This window comes from Paramormyrops kingsleyae, chromosome 1, assembly GCF_048594095.1.
Source record: "Paramormyrops kingsleyae isolate MSU_618 chromosome 1, PKINGS_0.4, whole genome shotgun sequence".
Taxonomy (NCBI): Eukaryota; Metazoa; Chordata; class Actinopteri; order Osteoglossiformes; family Mormyridae; genus Paramormyrops; species Paramormyrops kingsleyae.
The window spans coordinates 9,934,859-9,952,259 of NC_132797.1; the positions used below are offsets into that span (position 1 = coordinate 9,934,859).

Genomic DNA, 17,401 nt, shown 5'->3' on the forward strand with positions numbered 1-17,401 from the left:
AGGAAATAACACTTAATTTTGAGTGAGTGCAGTGAATCTGAATATTTATAAATTGGCAAAATTTCTAATGGTCTGTAGTGCGTCATGAACATTAATGACCTGGTGAAATTGAATGTGACTTCTTGTGGACTGGGAAACCATTGACTTAACTGGGAAGGGGTGCTTGTGTAACGGAAGAGGGCCATTAGTCTACAGATTTTTATTCAGGAACAGTATTTGTTCAACAGTGTGGGGGCTAAGTTGGTTACGTTTTTTATTCACCATTTCTCCTGCTTTGGAGAATACCCGCTCACATGGAACGGAGGACGCTGGAGTGCATAAAAACTGTACTGCAAGTTCGTATAAGTGTGGATACACAGCCTGGTGCATATCCCAGAACCTCAAAGGGTCTTTAGTATGTGGTATATTGGGGTCACTGAGGTTTGCGCCTCATTTTCACGTTTCTGAAGTAGTCACGTGGTTGAGCGCAGAACGAAGCTTCGGATCACCATGGTCACGTGTTTAGGGTAGAACGGAAGAAGCATCAAAGTTCTGCTTCAGAACGCACTGTATCGTTTTTTTTGACACACGCCTCGGAGCTTTGGTGTCAAGCTTAACATCACTACTGAAAGCAGTACATTTTATGTAGCATATCATTGCAAAACTCGCAATTGTTCTGAACGTTGATGAGATTATTAAATGGTGTATGAGGGAAAAAACGATAGGTTTTTGTCTCAATATTTGATATGTAGCTCGTCAGCTACCTGCTGTTTCAGCAAGGGATTATAAAAAGTTCATTTTGCTTCGTTTTGGCGTCGGAAGAACGAAAAATACGGCACAAAAACAAAAAAAAGTAACTTTCTTATAACAGAACAGGCCGGTGGCTTGCGGCTTAATATAAGTAAATACATATGCAGTGATTTTCTGTCGTTAAGTCCAGTAAATTCGGTGGTTTAAGCCGGGGCGACGTTTTGTCTGAGATCAGCTTCTTAATCGCTTTTTATACGAAGTGCGATTTCTGTAATAACCGTGAAGCAGCAAACGTCGGTAACAGGTGGGTATAAAAATTAGCACGGGCTATACACACAGATATATATATATATATATATAGATATAGATAGATGTATATGGATAGTGAGTGTGTGTATACATGCACTCTAAGGTTCTTAGCAGTACCGAATACTGAGACTAAAACGATAAGAAAGGGATCTAATTAATCAAAATTAAAACGAAAATAAAAGCGCGAGACACGAAATCTAAACTGAAAAACACAAAAACTAACAAATAAGATGAAATGAGTAGAAACGAAAAATCGCGGTTTCTCCAACTCCTATTTTTGAGTTTGAAAGCCGGCGTTCACCCTACCCTTACCAGTCCTCCCTCCTCTAAATAATTAACATTCAAAGTAGCCAATACGATGATAAAAATTAACAAAAAGACGAATTTAAACCACGCTTCAGAGAAGATCAGACCGAAGGTGTGCGGGACGAGAAGGAGAAAGCGCAGCCTGACCGCTGTGGGAACGAGTCTCAGGTCAAGTCCTAAGCTACAAATCCTAACCGAGTCTGAATATACTATTGTTTTTTCTTGGAAGTCAATGACCAGTTTCCACTTATGCAACATGGAACCATTTTTTGGGTGTATTTGCATGTTTGGGGGTCCCCAGTTGGCTGCAAATTACAAATTAACATTAAACTAAATTATGAAGCTCAGTAAAAACAGACTAAAATAAATAATGGCCGAAATAAATAAAAATAAACTAAAAAGGAAACATTTGTGGGAAAAGTTTAAAAAATGTAAAATAAAACAATAAAAAGAAAAACTTTATGTACACACCCAAATCTCCACATTGTATTACAGCACTGCAGAAGTTACACATGCGTAGGTTAAGGTTAATATTTAACCCCCTGAGCCCACACATATCTTTGTGGACTTCAGACATGGGCTGATCCTTCCTCACTCCTGCTCTGTGGACACTCAGCTTACCGCGGTAAATATCCCCACAGAGACTCTATAATGGCTAAATCATTTATATTCCAGAGCTTTCCTCATGCATGCCCCCTTGACGCAGGTGACAGGGACCATGTCCAGACGGCAGCCATCCCCCTTGCTGTCTGTGCAGCCCTGCAGGGGTCTCTGGGATGAGAAGCTCTGCATCACTGTGCAGAAATTACCTCCAGGACAGGAGGTGACCCTGCACAGCCTGCTCCACTCCGAGGATGGGGACTTCTGGGAGGCTTTTGGCCACTATGTCAGCGATGCCACTGGAGCAGTCCGAGGTTTTATATTTAATACTTTCATTAAAGATTAACTATGTCCATATGAATTGCAGTGATTCAGATCTACTTCTCTTTACGTGCATGAATAAACGTGATTTTTTTTTTTTGTGTTTTGCTCAAATGTTATTGTAAGTAGAACTGTTTACTCTGGTCCCCCTCAGTTGCCGAGGATGCCAGCGTGGGAGGATCGTACACGGGTGTGGAGCCTATGGGGTTATTGTGGGGTCTGAGCCCAGCAGCAGGGAGCAGACCTGGTCTCAGGTGAGCACCTGCGCATGTGACAAGGAGCAGGAAGAACATAATGTCTGCTGAGTCATTTATGCCCTGAGACGAACCCTCGTGCTTCCAGGTTCAGGAAGAAGGACGTCTGCTCCCCAAGTACGATCCACATTTCCGTGTACGAAGGTCATGTTGTCCAGGGTTTCAAAGAGAGGAAAGCCCTGGCCCTGGTCGATGCCGAACGCTGGTACCTGGCTCCTGGCGTCCAAAGGATCGAGGTCAATGAGCATGGACTCACTGGGACCCTGTTTTTACCAGCTGGTAAATGTAATTCAGGAGATACTTTTGTAGGGTTTCAACATCAGTGGTTCATGCCAAGAGGGGTCACTCTGATTGGTCTCTCTCAGGTTTCGGACCCTTCCCTGCCATCCTGGACCTGTGGGGAGGGGGAGGTGGTTTGGTGGAATACCGCTCGGCCCTTTTGGCGGCTCATGGATATGCCGCGCTGGCACTGCAGTACCTATCACAGAAGGAAATGCCAAGCGTGGGCAATGAATACTTTGAGGTACACTTTTACTTTAAAAACCAGTCTTTGTCTAGTAACATCACAGAGGAAACGCCAAGCACCAAAATAAGGAGGCTGTTAATAATGACTATGCACCTCCTACTCCATGGGGTTGCCGAGTACCAATCAAGCAGAACTATTCTGTTGGGGTGTAGTAAGTTTACTGATACGATTGTCCAGTAGAGCTCTCAGTGCAAAAAGCGGTGGGTCACATCTGACCGTCTGCAGGAGATTCATGCTTCCTGTGATTGTAAACCCATGAGTAGCAGCCTTTTTACCCAGGGCTGAGGTTACTGCCTTCACCTTGCTAGAAGGTCCATTAAAACCTGGTTAAATGTGCAGCAGGACCAAAGAGATGAGAGGAACTGAACTGAACTAACGCTGTCCTTCTTGCATTGCGGCACCATAGGCTGCGTTCACCTTTCTGCAGAACCACCCCCGGGTGTGTGGGGACAGGGTGGCGCTGTTTGGGCTTTCCTTTGGCACCTCCGTGTCCCTGGGGCTGACTGCCTACTCCACAGTCATCCAGGTCAGGGACACTCTGCCGCAGATACGCTGTCACACGCGTGACACCAGCAGGGCTTGCTTGTGAGACCTGTGCTTGCTGTGACTGTCTCCCAGCCCAGGTGCCTGGTCTGTGTCAGCGGCAGCCATGTCCAGCCCGTCGGGGGGTCCCTGGCTGACATCTTTATACAGTTTGGAAAGTGAGTTTTGTTGTGGGAGAGGTACACAGGCAACTACCGTATTTTCTGCGCTATAAGGCGCACTAAAAAGCCTTTGATTTTCTTAAAAAATACCAGTGCGCCTTATAATCCAGTGCGCTTTAAACGTGGATTAATTTCTGTTGTGCATACTGAACTCGAAGCGATTTGAATGTTTTAGTATTGAAAAGTGAGTGTATTGTGTAGTGCTTCACGTGTTATAAATTAACAATTTCAAGAGTTATTATGAATACGCTGACTTTTGATTTAGCGGTATAGGACCGTATTATAAGTATTCAATTGTGAGTTATTGTTAATAGGCTGACTTTTGATTTAGCGGTATAAGACTCTTGTTTTTTTACGTGTTAAAGAGTAGTGAAGACGCTCATAAACATTTGAACAATGTTGACAGTCATTGTGAACACGTGATGTAAAATAAATTTTCGTTGACTGGCTTATCTGACTGTTTTGTTTTGCTTAAAGCGCCTTAAAGTCCGGTGCGCCTTGTATGTGGAAAAAGTTTGAAAATAGACCACTGATTGACGGTGCGCCTTATAATGCAGTGCGCGTTATAGTGCAGAAAATATATGTGAAAATATGTGAACTATTCCCCAGCTCTTGGGGAGGTGGTGAGCTGTAATCACAAAATGAGCTGCATGGCATTTTGGAATCAGTCCAACTTTCAATCTTCATTTATACCTCAAAAATCCCTATAGACACCTCAGGGGGGCACCCTCTAAAAACAGGAGCCTTATCTATCTCATGCATTCTGATTTTATTTAATTCCTCTGAGAAGAAATGCCCACAAGACCCGGTACGACGACCAGCAGCGAGTGATTTGGCGTGACCTCCTCCTGCCCATTCCAACAGACCCCAGCCAGAAAGTCGACGTGAGTCTGAGCTCCTCTCCAGTGACCTACTATCTGCCCATCCTGTGTTCAGCAGCTTAATGCTAATGATTTCTGTCATGTGTTCAGCTGTTGAACACTAAGGCATCCTGGCATGTGTTCAGTTCCTTAACATTAAGGCACTGTCACGTGTTCACTCACTTAACACTAAGCTGTCCTGGCACGTGTTCAGTCAGTTACTGAATGTATGTGTTGCACCAGGCACGTCATGTAACTGCAGGTCACACACAGTGTTGAGGGATGTAAGCAGTCGGTGCAGTAGACAGTGAGGAACTGGATTTCCACATCAGAAGGCCACTGGCTAAAATCCCAAAAGAGGAATTGTTGTTTTACCTTGAGAAAGGTACAGGTGTCGCTGGCCATCCTGTCCTTCCTTTTGTCAGTCTGTAGTGTTTCCCCTGCTCCCTGTCTGCCACATGGCTCAACGAGTTGAGCATGCGGATGCCTGTAAACCCCTCAGTCACGTGTTCAAATTCTAGTTTTGTTTTTTTGTAGATTTTGTTCCCTAGTGTTTCATTTGCATCAGTTTTCTAGCTCCTGTGATTTGTATTCGGTTTTGGTTTCCTGCTTTGTGCCTTGGTTGTGTTTTACCGGTCTTTGTTATTCCCCAGTGTTAGATTCTGTTTTTCTTGTTCATTGTCAGTTTTTAGCTTCCCTGTTTAGTTTCTGAGGTCCTTGAGTTAATTATTAGTTTCACCTGTTGCCTGTTGTTGTACCTGCCCTTGTTTGTTTACCTGATTGCTCATTGCCCTGCACCCTCCTGGATTGGTTAATTGTCTCACTCCTGCTCCGTCGTTACCCGGTTCAGTTTTGTATGTAAGTTCCTGCCTGAGTGCAGTTCCCCAGTGGGTCATTGTATTTCAAGCTGTGTTATTAGTTGCCCGCTTCATTCCTTTTGTAGTTAGTCTTTGTTATCACCCCTTTTTTTTTGACCCCTTGTGGTCTGTTTTTCTAAGTGTTTCTAGTGTTTTCTGTTTTGTTAATGTCCTGTGAGCTGCAAATGGGTTGTCCACTTTCCTTCCTGCCTGCACCATGCCCCACCCTCATGAGAAAATCTGCAAGTTCATGACATCATGACTGCGTTTTGGAGTAATTACCTAAATTATTACTGTCAGGTCGGGCGGATTCGGTGTCCTGTGCTGCTCATCGTGGGAGAAGATGATCAGAACTGGCCAGCATCCGAATCCGCAGAGGATGTGAGTGTCCATGCCCCTCCCGCCACTAACCGCGCTCACAGAGCATGATGCTGACCTCTGACCGCTTCCTGCTCAGATGGAGAGAATGATGGAGGAGGCCGGGAAGAGCCATCTGTTCACCAAGCTCTCCTACCCGGGGGCGGGGCACCTAATCGAGCCACCCTATGGCCCCCACGTACGAGCGAGCAACTTCATCACTCTGGGAACCAAAGGTGCGGGAATTGACCCCTCGCCAGCCGCTGGGTGGGGGACAGAGTACGGTGTTGGGCATTTCAATGAATGGCAGGATCATAGGGAACAGATGAGGATGAAGATACTTTAGGTCCCTATATTCCTACAGCTGTAGTGTGTTTTTAAAGCTGGCTTTTCTGTCTCAGTAGGATTCCCTCAGTCACAAATAAGTAGTATGTATAGAAAATGGATGGTTGTATGTTTTCAATGTTGGTGGCTTACATGACAGCTGACTGTTCTGTACTGTAATGGTCTCTATGTGGTAATAAACCTCATTTCTACGATTAAAATGCATCTATCTGTAAAAAAAAAATGCAGCCAGGCAGAATGAGAGCATGTGCAGTACCATGGGGGGGGGGGCTATCTGTGGTGCTGTGCTGTGCTTTGACTTGACATCCCCTCCTGGTGTTGCAGCTGTGGCGCTGTGGGGTGGGCAGGCACAGCCCCACTCTCACGCCCAGGAAGACTCCTGGCAGAAGACCCTGGCCTTCCTGGAGAGGCACCTGTATGGCGTAGGGGTGACAGCGGGTCTCTGAGGGCCGCAAGGTGTGGAGGGAGCCGACGGAGAAGATGCAGCAGGAGATGGCAACGATTCTCATCACGATTCAGCCACTGCTTCAGTATCTTCAGTTCAGCCTTGGCTGCACTATGGACTCATTGCTAAGTAGTAACTGAATGTAAAGGTTCCCATGATGATTATAAAGACAGCAGTCGTATTTCATTATTCAGATACCCCACAGTCACTGATTGTCAATCAGAACAATGTAAGAGAGCAATAATTCAAATTCCATTAAAGTCTGAATTATCTACTGACTTTACTTTTAAGTGTGGCTTATAAAATGTATGCCACAGATGGCAGTAGGCAGGTGAATTTTGAGCTGTCATCAGAGATTTCAAGTTCTCACAATAAACCTGTATCTAACAGCTAATGCAGCTTGTCTGTTTTAGAAGGTTGGTGCACATTCTGGCTGATTGTGGGCCTAGGAGCTTATCCAGAGCCTGCTGAAGGTGTCAGGGTCAGCACCCATCTGTCCCAGCCTGTCATGTCTCCTCTCTGTTTGGCCAGCAGATGTCACTGGCCATCCTGTTCTCCTCATTGCCCAAGTCATTAGTGTGTTTCCCCTGCTCCCCAGCCTGCCGCATGGCTCAATTAGCTGAGTGTGTGGTTACCTGAGTGTGTTGAAATCCCGCCTCCTCTGTTTTTGTATTTTGTAGACTTTGTTCCCTAGTGTTTCTTTTGTATCAGTTTTTCTAGTTCCTGTGTTTTGTGACATATTCTATTTTGGTTTTTTGCTTTGTACCTTGGTTTTGTTTTACCTGCATTTGTGATTTTCCCAGTGTTAGATTCTGTTTCCTTGTTTCTCTGTCAATTTCTTAGTCTCCCCTTTGATCTCATAGTTCTTTGATTTAATTATTAGTTTCTCCTGTTGCCTGTTTTCTTGCACCAGTCTTTGTGTGGTCTATCTGATTGGTTAGTTGTTTCATCTCTCACTCCTCCTGCGTCATTACCCTGTTTGGATTGTGTATTTATCTTCTTGCTTTAGTGCAGTGGTTCCCAAACTGGGGGGCGCAGAGGTATTGCGGAGGGGCGCACCAATGGGATAGCCTCAGGGGCATGTGCCACCATAAAAAAATCTCTTCACAGACTGGATGATTAAACAAGTAAAGCAGCACAACATTACAGTAACTAACAATAAATGAACAACTAACTTACGTGTAACCCAACTTTCTGGCTGGGTAGAACCCATCCATCCATCCATCCATTTACTTCCGCTTATCCGAGGTCGGGTCGCGGGGGCAGCAGTCTCAGCAGGGAAACCCAGACTTCCCTCTCCCCGGCCACTTCCTCCAGCTCCTCTGGGGGGATCCCGAGGCGTTCCCAGGCCAGCCGAGAGACATAGTCCCTCCAGCGTGTCCTGGGTCTTCCCCGGGGCCTCCTCTCAGTGGGACATGCCCGGAACACCTCACCAGGGAGGCGTCCAGGAGGCATCCTAAGCAGATGCCCGAGCCACCTCATCTGGCTCCTCTCAATGCGGAGGAGCAGCGGCTCTACTCTGAGTCTCTCCCGAATGACCGAGCTCCTCACCCTGTCTCTAAGGGAGAGCCCAGCCACCCTGCGGAGAAAACTCATTTCGGCCGCTTGCACTCGTGATCTCGTTCTTTCGGTCACTACCCACAGCTCATGACCATAGGTGAGGGTAGTAACGTAGATTGACCGGTAAATCGAGAGCTTTGCCTTTTGGCTCAGCTCCTTCTTCACCACGACAGACCGATGCAGCGCCCGCAACACTGCTGACGCCGCACCGATCCGCCTGTCGATCTCCCGCTCCATCCTTCCCTCACTCGTGAACAAGACCCCGAGATACTTAAACTCCTCCACTTGGGGAAGGACCTCCTCCCCGACCTGGAGAGAGCACTCCACCCTTTTCCGGCTGAGGACCATGGTCTCGGATTTGGAGGTGCTGATTTTCATTCCAGCCGCTTCACACTCGGCTGCGAACTGTTCCAGTGAGAGCCGAAGGTCACGGTCTGATGAGGCCAACAGAACCACATCATCTGCAAAAAGCACAGACCTAATCCTGAGGTCACCAAACCGGACACCCTCAACACCCTGGCTGCGCCTAGAAATTCTGTCCATAAAGGTTATGAACAGAATCGGTGATAAAGGGCAGCCCTGGCGGAGTCCAACCCTCACCGGGAACGAGTCCGACTTACTGCCGGCAATGCGGACCAAGCTCTGACACCGGTCGTACAGGGACCGAACAGCCCTTATAAGGCAGTCCGGCACCCCGTACTCCCGGAGCACTCCCCACAGGACTCCCCGAGGGACGCGGTCGAATGCCTTCTCCAAGTCCACAAAGCACATGTAGACTGATTGGGCAAACTCCCACGCACCCTCCAGGACCCTGCCGAGAGTATAGAGCTGGTCCACTGTTCCACGGCCAGGACGAAAACCACACTGCTCCTCCTGAATCCGAGGTTGGACTATCCGACGGACCCTCCTCTCTAGCACCCCAGAATAGACCTTACCAGGGAGGCTGAGGAGTGTGATCCCCCTATAGTTGGAGCACACCCTCCGGTCTCCCTTCTTAAAGATGGGGACCACCACCCCGGTCTGCCAATCCAGAGGCACCGCCCCCGATGTCCACGCGATGCCGCAGATGCGTGTCAACCAAGACAGCCCCGCAACATCCAGAGCCTTGAGGAACTCCGGGCGGATCTCATCCATCCCCGGGGCCTGGCCACCAAGGAGCTTTTTAACCACCTCAGCAACCTCTGCCCCAGAGATAGGTAAGTCCACCTCCAAGTCCCCAGAGTCTGCTTCCTGATTGGAAGGCGTGTCGGTGGGATTGAGGAGGTCTTCGAAGTATTCCTTCCACCGACCCACAACGTCCCGAGCTGAGGTCAGCAGCACACCATCCTCACCATAAACAGTGTTGATGCTGCACCGCTTTCCTGCCCTGAGACGCCGGATGGTGGACCAGAATCTCCTCGAAACCGTCTGGAAGTCATTCTCCATGGCCTCGCCAAACTCCTCCCATACCCGAGTTTTTGCCTCAGCGACCGCCGAAGCCGCGTTCCGCTTAGCCTGCCGGTACTCGTCAGCTGCTTCCGGAGTCCCACAGGCCAAAAAGGCCCGATAGGACTCCTTCTTCAGCTTGACGGCATCCCTCACCACCGGTGTCCACCAGCGGGTTCGGGGATTGCCGCCGCGACAAGCACCCGACCACCTTACGGCGACAGCTCCGGTCAGCCGCCTCCACAATGGAGGCGCGGAACATGGCCCATTCGGACTCTATGTCCCCCGCCTCCCCCAGAACATGGGAGAAGTTCTGCCGGAGGTAGGAGTTGAAACTCCCTCTGACAGGGGATTCCGCCAGACGTTCCCAACAGACCCTCACTATACGCTTGGGCCTGCCAGGCCTGGCCGGCTTCCTCCCCCACCAGTGGAGCCAACCCACCACCAGGTAGTGATCAGTTGACAGCTCTGCCCCTCTCTTCACCCGAGTGTCCAAGACATGCGGCCGCAAGTCCGATGACACGACTACAAAGTCGATCATCGAACTGCAGCCTAGGGTGTCCTGGTGCCAAGTGCACATATGAACACCCTTATGCCTGAACATGGTGTTCATTATGGACAATCCGTGACGAGCACAGAAGTCCAACAACAGAACACCACTCGGGTTCAAATCGGGGGGGCCGTTCCTCCCAATCACGCCACTCCAGGTCTCACTGTCATTGCCCACGTGGGCATTGAAGTCCCTCAGCAGAACAAGAGAGTCCCCGGGGGGAGCGCTCTCCAACACCCCTTCCAAGGACTCCAAAAAGGGTGGGTATTCTGAGCTGCCGTTTGGCGCATAAGCGCAAACAACAGTCAGGACCCGTCCCCCCACTCGAAGGCGAAGGGAGGCTACCCTCTCGTGCATCTGCTCTGGCAGATAAAAGTAAGCCTCCAACGGAGGCGGCTTCTCTCTGTGGAAGCCGGCCAGGCGGACAGCAGCGAAGTCGTCCCAGGGGAGCGGTGAGCCCTCGTGCTCCCTAGCTAACTCCCAGGCGGGGAGCAGAGAGCAGGCTCCCAGGAAGAGAGTCGGGGTCTCTTCCTGTAGTGTTTCAGCCCTCTTCTTTCCCCGCTTCTTCTTACCGCGGGCGGTGGAAGGCGGAGCCGTCGCGAACACGTCGCCCAGGCTCCGGGCAACGCGTTCGTCTCTCCGCTGCGTGAGACGCTCACGCAGGCGGCGTAGGCATTTGCGTACCCGCTCGAGCGGGTACTGCTGTCCGGGCGGGCGCTCCTCAGTGAGGAGGTCCGCACCCCGGGTGGCCAGTTCCAGGGCGATGGGACCCTCCATTACCTCTGGCTGGGAGCGCCAGTACACGGCTTCCTGCAGCAGCCTCTGGTGCTCGGTCTGCCGCGCTGTGCTTTCGTGGAGATCCGTCATTCTGTCACGTCTGCCGGCCAGGCAAGCCGGAAAGCAGGCGAATGGAGCCGTAAATACGGACAGATGGGGTTTATTCACGAGTAAACTAGCGGACAAGGAACAAAACATAACAATACAATGACGGATCTGGGGGATAGTGGGAGACGCGGACTAATATACACAGGACAGGTTGGAATTAACTAGACATACATAAATCCATCGACACAATAGGTCCATAGGTCCATAAATATTGGGACATCGACACAATGCTAACATTTTTGGCTCTATACTGTACACCACCACAATGGATATCAAATGAAACGAACAAGATGTGCTTTAACTGCAGACTGTCAGCTTTTATTTGAGGCTATTTACATCAAATTACATCGCCTGATTTGGATGTAAATACCCTCAAATAAAAGCTGACAGTCTGCAGTTAAAGCACATCTTGTTCGTTGTGGTGGTGTATAGAGCCAAAAATGGCGGGGAGGGGAGAGGGAAAAGGGAGGATAAGGGTGCAGAGGATAAAGAAATGGAATGACACAACGGGCTACAATTAAGGTAGGATGTATTTTGAAAATATGGGGGTTAGGGGACATGAACTATAGAGCCAAAAATGTTAGCATTGTGTCGATGTCCCAATATTTATGGACCTGACTGTAGGTGGGAACAATCAGGAGTCGGCATGAGGTAATGAGGGGGCGTGGCACACACGAGGATCGTTCGGAGCTGAACGTGACAGTTTCTGAGGTTTGAACGAATTACTTGTATTTTCATTATTTTAAATGGGAAAAATTGATACAGGTTGCAAACTTGTATGAAGATGTTTGTGAGCGAATGAAGTTTGTGAGCTGAGGTATGACTGTAATTGTGTTTTGTTTTCTCTTTTCACCCCCTCTGAGTTGCACGTTGTAAATTGCTTTTTCTTTGACATGGATGCGCGTGGCAGACTGACAATAGGTAATAAGGTAAGCTCCGTATTTCTGCTACCAGAAAAAAAATAACATTACAGACATCGTCAATTGTCACTATATTTTACCCATTTTAACCGTTTATGGTCACAGAATTGGATATATAAACAGGAAGAAAAAAGAATAGGTTTTCTTTAAAACTATGAAATTCTAAATTAGATGTACCTTTTCACAAAAAGCCTGGACAATTCATGTCCTGAGAAAGAATATAAATTTTCCGAGAGAGTTGCTAGAATAACAGAACAATATTGGGAAAATGTCAGTTAAAGTTAATATTTACCCCTATAAGTCGATGCATATCTTTGTGGACTTCAGACACTGGCTGGTCCTTCCTCACTCCTGCTCTGTGGACACTCAGCTTACCGCGGTAAATATCCCTACAGAGACTCTATAATGGCTAAATCATTTATATTCCAGAGCTTTCCTCATGCATGCCCTCTTGACGCAGGTGACAGGGACCATGTCCAGACGGCAGCCATCCCCCTTGCTGTCTGTGCAGCCCTGCAGGGGTCTCTGGGATGAGAAGCTCTGCATCACTGTGCAGAAATTACCTCCAGGACAGGAGGTGACCCTGCACAGCCTGCTCCACTCCGAGGATGGGGACTTCTGGGAGGCTTTTGGCCATTATGTCAGCGATGCCACTGGAGCAGTCCGAGGTTTTATATTTAATACTTTCATTAAAGATTAACTATGTCCATATGAATTGCTGTCATTCAGATCTGCTTCTCTTTATGTGCATGAATAAACGTGATTTTTTTTTTTTTGTGTTTTGCTCAAATGTTATTGTAAGTAGAACTGTTTACTCTGGTCCCCCTCAGTTGCCGAGGATGCCAGCGTGGGAGGATCGTACACGGGTGTGGAGCCTATGGGGTTATTGTGGGGTCTGAGCCCAGCAGCAGGGAGCAGACCTGGTCTCAGGTGAGCACCTGCGCATGTGACAAGGAGCAGGAAGAACATAATGTCTGCTGAGTCATTTATGCCTTGAGACGAACCCTCGTGCTTCCAGGCTCAGGAAGAAGGACGTCTGCACCCCGAGTGTGATCCACATTTCCGCATACGAAGGTCATGTCGTCCAGGGTTTCAAAGAGAGGAAAGCCCTGGCCCTGGTCGATGCCGAACGCTGGTACCTGGCTCCTGGCGTCCAAAGGATCGAGGTCAATGAGCATGGAATCACTGGGACCCTGTTTTTACCAGCTGGTAAATGTAATTCAGGAGATACTTTTGTAGGGTTTCAACATGCAAGCCAAACATCAGTGATTCATGCCAAGAGGGGTCACTCTGATTGGTCTCTCTCAGGTTTCGGACCCTTCCCTGCCATCCTGGACCTGTGGGGAGGGGGAGGTGGTTTGGTGGAATACCGCTCGGCCCTTTTGGCGGCTCATGGATATGCCGCGCTGGCACTGCAGTACCTATCACAGAAGGAAATGCCAAGCGTGGGCAATGAATACTTTGAGGTACACTTTTACTTTAAAAACCAGTCTTTGTCTATTAACATCACAGAAGAAACTCCAAATATCTAAATAGGGAAGCTGTCAGTAATGACTATGCACTTCCTCTTCCATATGGTTGCCGAGTATCAATCAGTGTAAGTTGAAGTACAAGTTTATTGATACTGTTCTAGGGTCGGGACGTAGGCAGCGATGAGAACGGGGGGTGCGGGGCGGGGAGGGGAGAGGGAAAAGGGAGGATAAGGGTGCAGAGGATAAAGAAATGGAATGACACAACGGGCTACAATTAAGGTAGGATGTATTTTGAAAATATGGGGGTAGGGGACGTGAACAAAGGCCAAAACAATAAACAAAACCCAGTGAACTACCTACACGCGTATCAATGAACACTTGCCTAATCCAAAAGAAAAATAAAACAAAAAGACAGTTACTAACCCAACCCTTTCTAACCACAAAACCTAGAAACCGCAGAAAACAATAGATTAGATAGAATAGTCGATAACCAAACAGTTGTCAAAACACGGGTAAACAAACACAAAAGCCGAATAAGCAAAACAAAAAAGGTATGAGATGGGGTAGTGAGGTGTCTTATATAGTCCATGACTGGAGAGGAGGGAAACAGGAACGTGGCAACGACAACCAGTTCATCCAGTTTTGGCACTGCTTTCATGGTGAGAAGGGGGAAACATGGAACTGGATCGGAAGACTTGTGGAACGGGGTCTGAAATGGAAAATTAATACACGCACATACACACGCGGACGTAACAATACAATTTCCCAGTAGAGCTCTCGGTGCAAAAAGCGGTGGGTCCCATCTGACCGTCTGCAGGAGATTCATGCTTCCTGTGATTGTAAACCCATGAGTAGCAGCCTTTTTGCCCAGGGCTGAGGTTACTGCCTTCACCTTGCTAGAAGGTCCATTAAAACCTGGTTAAATGTGCAGCAGGACCAAAGAGATCAGAGGAACTGAACTGTCTTACACCTCCAGCAGACTATGCCTGGACATACTGATCAAAAGACGGCTGCTGGGTCACGTTCTGCCCCTAACGCTGTCCTTCTTGCATTGCGGCACCATAGGCTGCGTTCACCTTTCTGCAGAACCATCCCCGGGTCTGTGGGAACAGGGTGGCGCTGTTTGGGCTTTCCTTTGGCACCTCCGTGTCCCTGGGGCTGGCTGCCTACTCCACAGTCATCCAGGTCAGGGACACTCTGCTGCAGATACGCTGTCACACGCGTGACACCAGCAGGGCTTGCTTGTGAGACCTGTGCTTGCTGTGACTGTCTCCCAGCCCAGGTGCCTGGTCTGTGTCAGTGGCAGCCATGTCCAGCCCGTCAGGGGGTCCCTGGCTGACACCTTTATACAGATTGGAAAGTGAGTCTTGCTGTGGGAGAGGTACACAGGCAACTATGTGAACTATTCCCCAGCCCTTGGGGAGGTGGTGAGCTGTAATCACAAAATGAGCTGCATGGCATTTTGGAATCAGTCCAACTTTCAATCTTCATTTATACCTCAAAAATCCTTGTAGACACCTCAGGGGGGGCACCCTCTAAAAACAGGAGCCTTATCTATCTCATGCATTCTGATTTTACTTAATTCCTCTGAGAAGAAATGCCCACAAGACCCGGTACGACGACCAGCAGCGAGTGATTTGGCGTGACCTCCTCCTGCCCATTCCAACAGACCCCAGTCAGAAAGTCGACGTGAGTCTGAGCTCCTCTCCAGTGACCTACTATCTGCCCATACTGTGTTCAGCAGCTTAATGCTAATGATTTCTGTCATGTGTTCAGCTGTATAACACTAAGGCATCCTGGCATGTGTTCAGTCCCTTAACATTAAGGCATCCTGTCACGTGTTCACTCACTTAACACTAAGCTGTCCTGCCTCATGTTCAGTCACTTAACACTAAGCTATCGTGGCACGTGTTCAGTCAGTTACTGAACGGATGTACCACACCTGGCACATCATGTAACTGCAGATTACACACAGTGTTGAGGGATGTAAGCATTCGGTGCAGTAGACAGTGAGGATCTGGATTTCCACATCAGAAGGCCACTGGCTAAAATCCCGAAAGAGAAAGGTACAGGTGTTAATCTGTGACATTGATGTGTTGTTTCAGATTTTAAAAGAAAGCCATTGGTTAAGCAAATAAATATAGTAGCCCAGTTGTTTGAAAGCTCGTCTTTTTGTGTTTTGGTGTCGTAAACATCGTAAAAATACACTGGCCATTTATGACTGCCTTTTGGAGTAATTACCTAAAATATTACTGTCAGGTCGGGCGGATTCGATGTCCTGTGCTGTTCATCGTGGGAGAAGATGATCAGAACTGGCCAGCATCCGAATCCGCAGAGGATGTGAGTGTCCACACCTCTCCTGGCAGTACAGCACTCACAGAGCATCATGCTGACCTCTGACCTCTTCCTGCTCAGATGGAGAGAATGATGGAGGAGGCCGGGAAGAGCCATCTGTTCACCAAGCTCTCCTACCCGGGGGCGGGGCACCTAATCGAGCCACCCTATGGCCCCCACGTACGAGCGGGTACCTTCATCTCTTTGGGAAGCAAAGGTGCGGGAATAGACCCCTCGCCAGCATTTCAATAAAGGGCAGGATCATGGGAAACTGATGAGGGAAAAGATACTTTAGGTCCCTGTATTCCTACAGCTGTAGTGTGTTTTTAAAGCTGGTGTTTCAGTCTCAGTTGGATTCCCTCAGTCACAAATAAGTAGTGGGTTTAAAATGGATTGATGGATGGATGGATGAATGGATGTGTGCCATGGCGGGGGGGGGGGGGGGGGGGGGCTGTCTGTGGTGCTGTGCTGTCCAGGGCTGGGATGGGATGACTTGACGTCCCCTCCTGGTGTTGCAGCTATGCTGCTTTGGGGTGGGCAGGCTCAGCCCCACTCTCACGCCCAGGAAGACTCCTGGCAGAAGACCTTGGCCTTCCTGGAGAGGCACCTGTATGGCGTAGGGGTGACGGCGGGTCTCTGAGGGCCGCAAGGTGTGGAGGGAGCCGACGGAGAAGATGCAGCCGGAGATGGCAACGATTCTCATCACGATTCAGCCACTGCTTCAGTATCTTCAGTTCAGCCTTGGCTGCACTATGGACTCATTGCTAAGTAGTAACTGAATGTAAAGGTTCCCATGATGATTATAAAGACAGCAGTCGTATTTCATTATTCAGATACCCCACAGTCACTGATTGTCAATCAGAACAATGTAAGAGAGCAATAATTCAAATTCCATTAAAGTCTGAATTATCTACTGACTTTATTTTTAAGTGTGGCTTATAAAATGTATGCCACAGATGGCAGTAGGCAGGTGAATTTTGAGCTGTGTAGGATCACACATGCACATATCACAGGGCCTGAATTCCAGGTGGCCTGAGACAAGGCCGAGCCTGGTACGAGAGGCACCAAAGGGGGGTTACACACACAAACACACACACACAGATAACCAGGGAGGCCAGCACTCCAACTTTTATTGCCCAAAGATTTAGGGACCTACAGACAAGCAGAGTGGACCTAATGGACAGGGGTCCCTCGACTTGGCACACAACCCCCTCCCCATACATTCTGCCTCACATATCACTCACCCAACAGACCAACACCCTAAAGGAAGTTTCATTTAAGTTTGGCTTTTGTATACCCTGTATATTGATTTACTCACGACTACTAGTCTCAATATACAGATAGGTTATGTTTGTATGTGTCCTTAGACAATCTTAGTGTTTTGTGTGCCACCCTTATAACCATGTTCACGGAGTATCACCTATTTTACCCCTTTGCACTTGAACACATATAAATTTAAATAAATAGATAGGTATAGCTACCATTGTATATATGTTCTCATGGTATACCAGAAGAATCTGGAAAATTAGGCCCCGTTTACACTGTCTGTTAAATGCGACCTAATTCCGATTTTTTGCTCATATGTGACACAGATCGGATCTGTTCTGTGACAGTGTAAATGGGAAAAAAACGCATGCATTCG

At 48.3% G+C, this 17,401-nt stretch overlaps 2 protein-coding genes across 4 annotated transcripts; both read left to right on the top strand.

The window, feature by feature from the left end:
- Nucleotides 1-521: 521 nt before the first annotated feature.
- Nucleotides 522-7,007, top strand: LOC111853378 (peroxisomal succinyl-coenzyme A thioesterase-like). Of its 3 annotated transcripts, none has more exons than XM_072709134.1 (12): nucleotides 522-1,512; nucleotides 1,918-1,969; nucleotides 2,051-2,258; nucleotides 2,420-2,519; nucleotides 2,608-2,798; nucleotides 2,885-3,042; nucleotides 3,452-3,571; nucleotides 3,664-3,746; nucleotides 4,540-4,633; nucleotides 5,767-5,847; nucleotides 5,924-6,059; nucleotides 6,493-7,007. In XM_072709134.1, exons 1-12 carry the CDS (start codon nucleotides 1,397-1,399, stop codon nucleotides 6,612-6,614), a joined length of 1,461 nt encoding a protein of 486 aa, XP_072565235.1. In that variant the 5' UTR covers nucleotides 522-1,396; the 3' UTR covers nucleotides 6,615-7,007. The 3 variants fall into 3 exon arrangements, with proteins under 3 accessions (XP_072565235.1, XP_072565240.1, XP_072565244.1); XM_072709143.1 differs by having other exon boundaries at nucleotides 524-1,033; XM_072709139.1 differs by lacking the exon at nucleotides 1,918-1,969 and having other exon boundaries at nucleotides 2,020-2,258.
- A 4,710-nt stretch (nucleotides 7,008-11,717) lies between these two features.
- Nucleotides 11,718-16,677, top strand: LOC140578621 (acyl-coenzyme A thioesterase 1-like). Its single transcript, XM_072700228.1, has 13 exons — nucleotides 11,718-11,744; nucleotides 11,944-11,962; nucleotides 12,281-12,332; nucleotides 12,414-12,621; nucleotides 12,784-12,883; nucleotides 12,972-13,162; nucleotides 13,262-13,419; nucleotides 14,491-14,610; nucleotides 14,703-14,785; nucleotides 15,021-15,114; nucleotides 15,685-15,765; nucleotides 15,841-15,976; nucleotides 16,278-16,677. The coding sequence occupies exons 4-13, from the start codon at nucleotides 12,426-12,428 to the stop codon at nucleotides 16,397-16,399; spliced, it is 1,281 nt and encodes a 426-aa protein (XP_072556329.1). The 5' UTR covers nucleotides 11,718-11,744; nucleotides 11,944-11,962; nucleotides 12,281-12,332; nucleotides 12,414-12,425; the 3' UTR covers nucleotides 16,400-16,677.
- The last annotated feature ends 724 nt before the right edge of the window (nucleotides 16,678-17,401 follow it).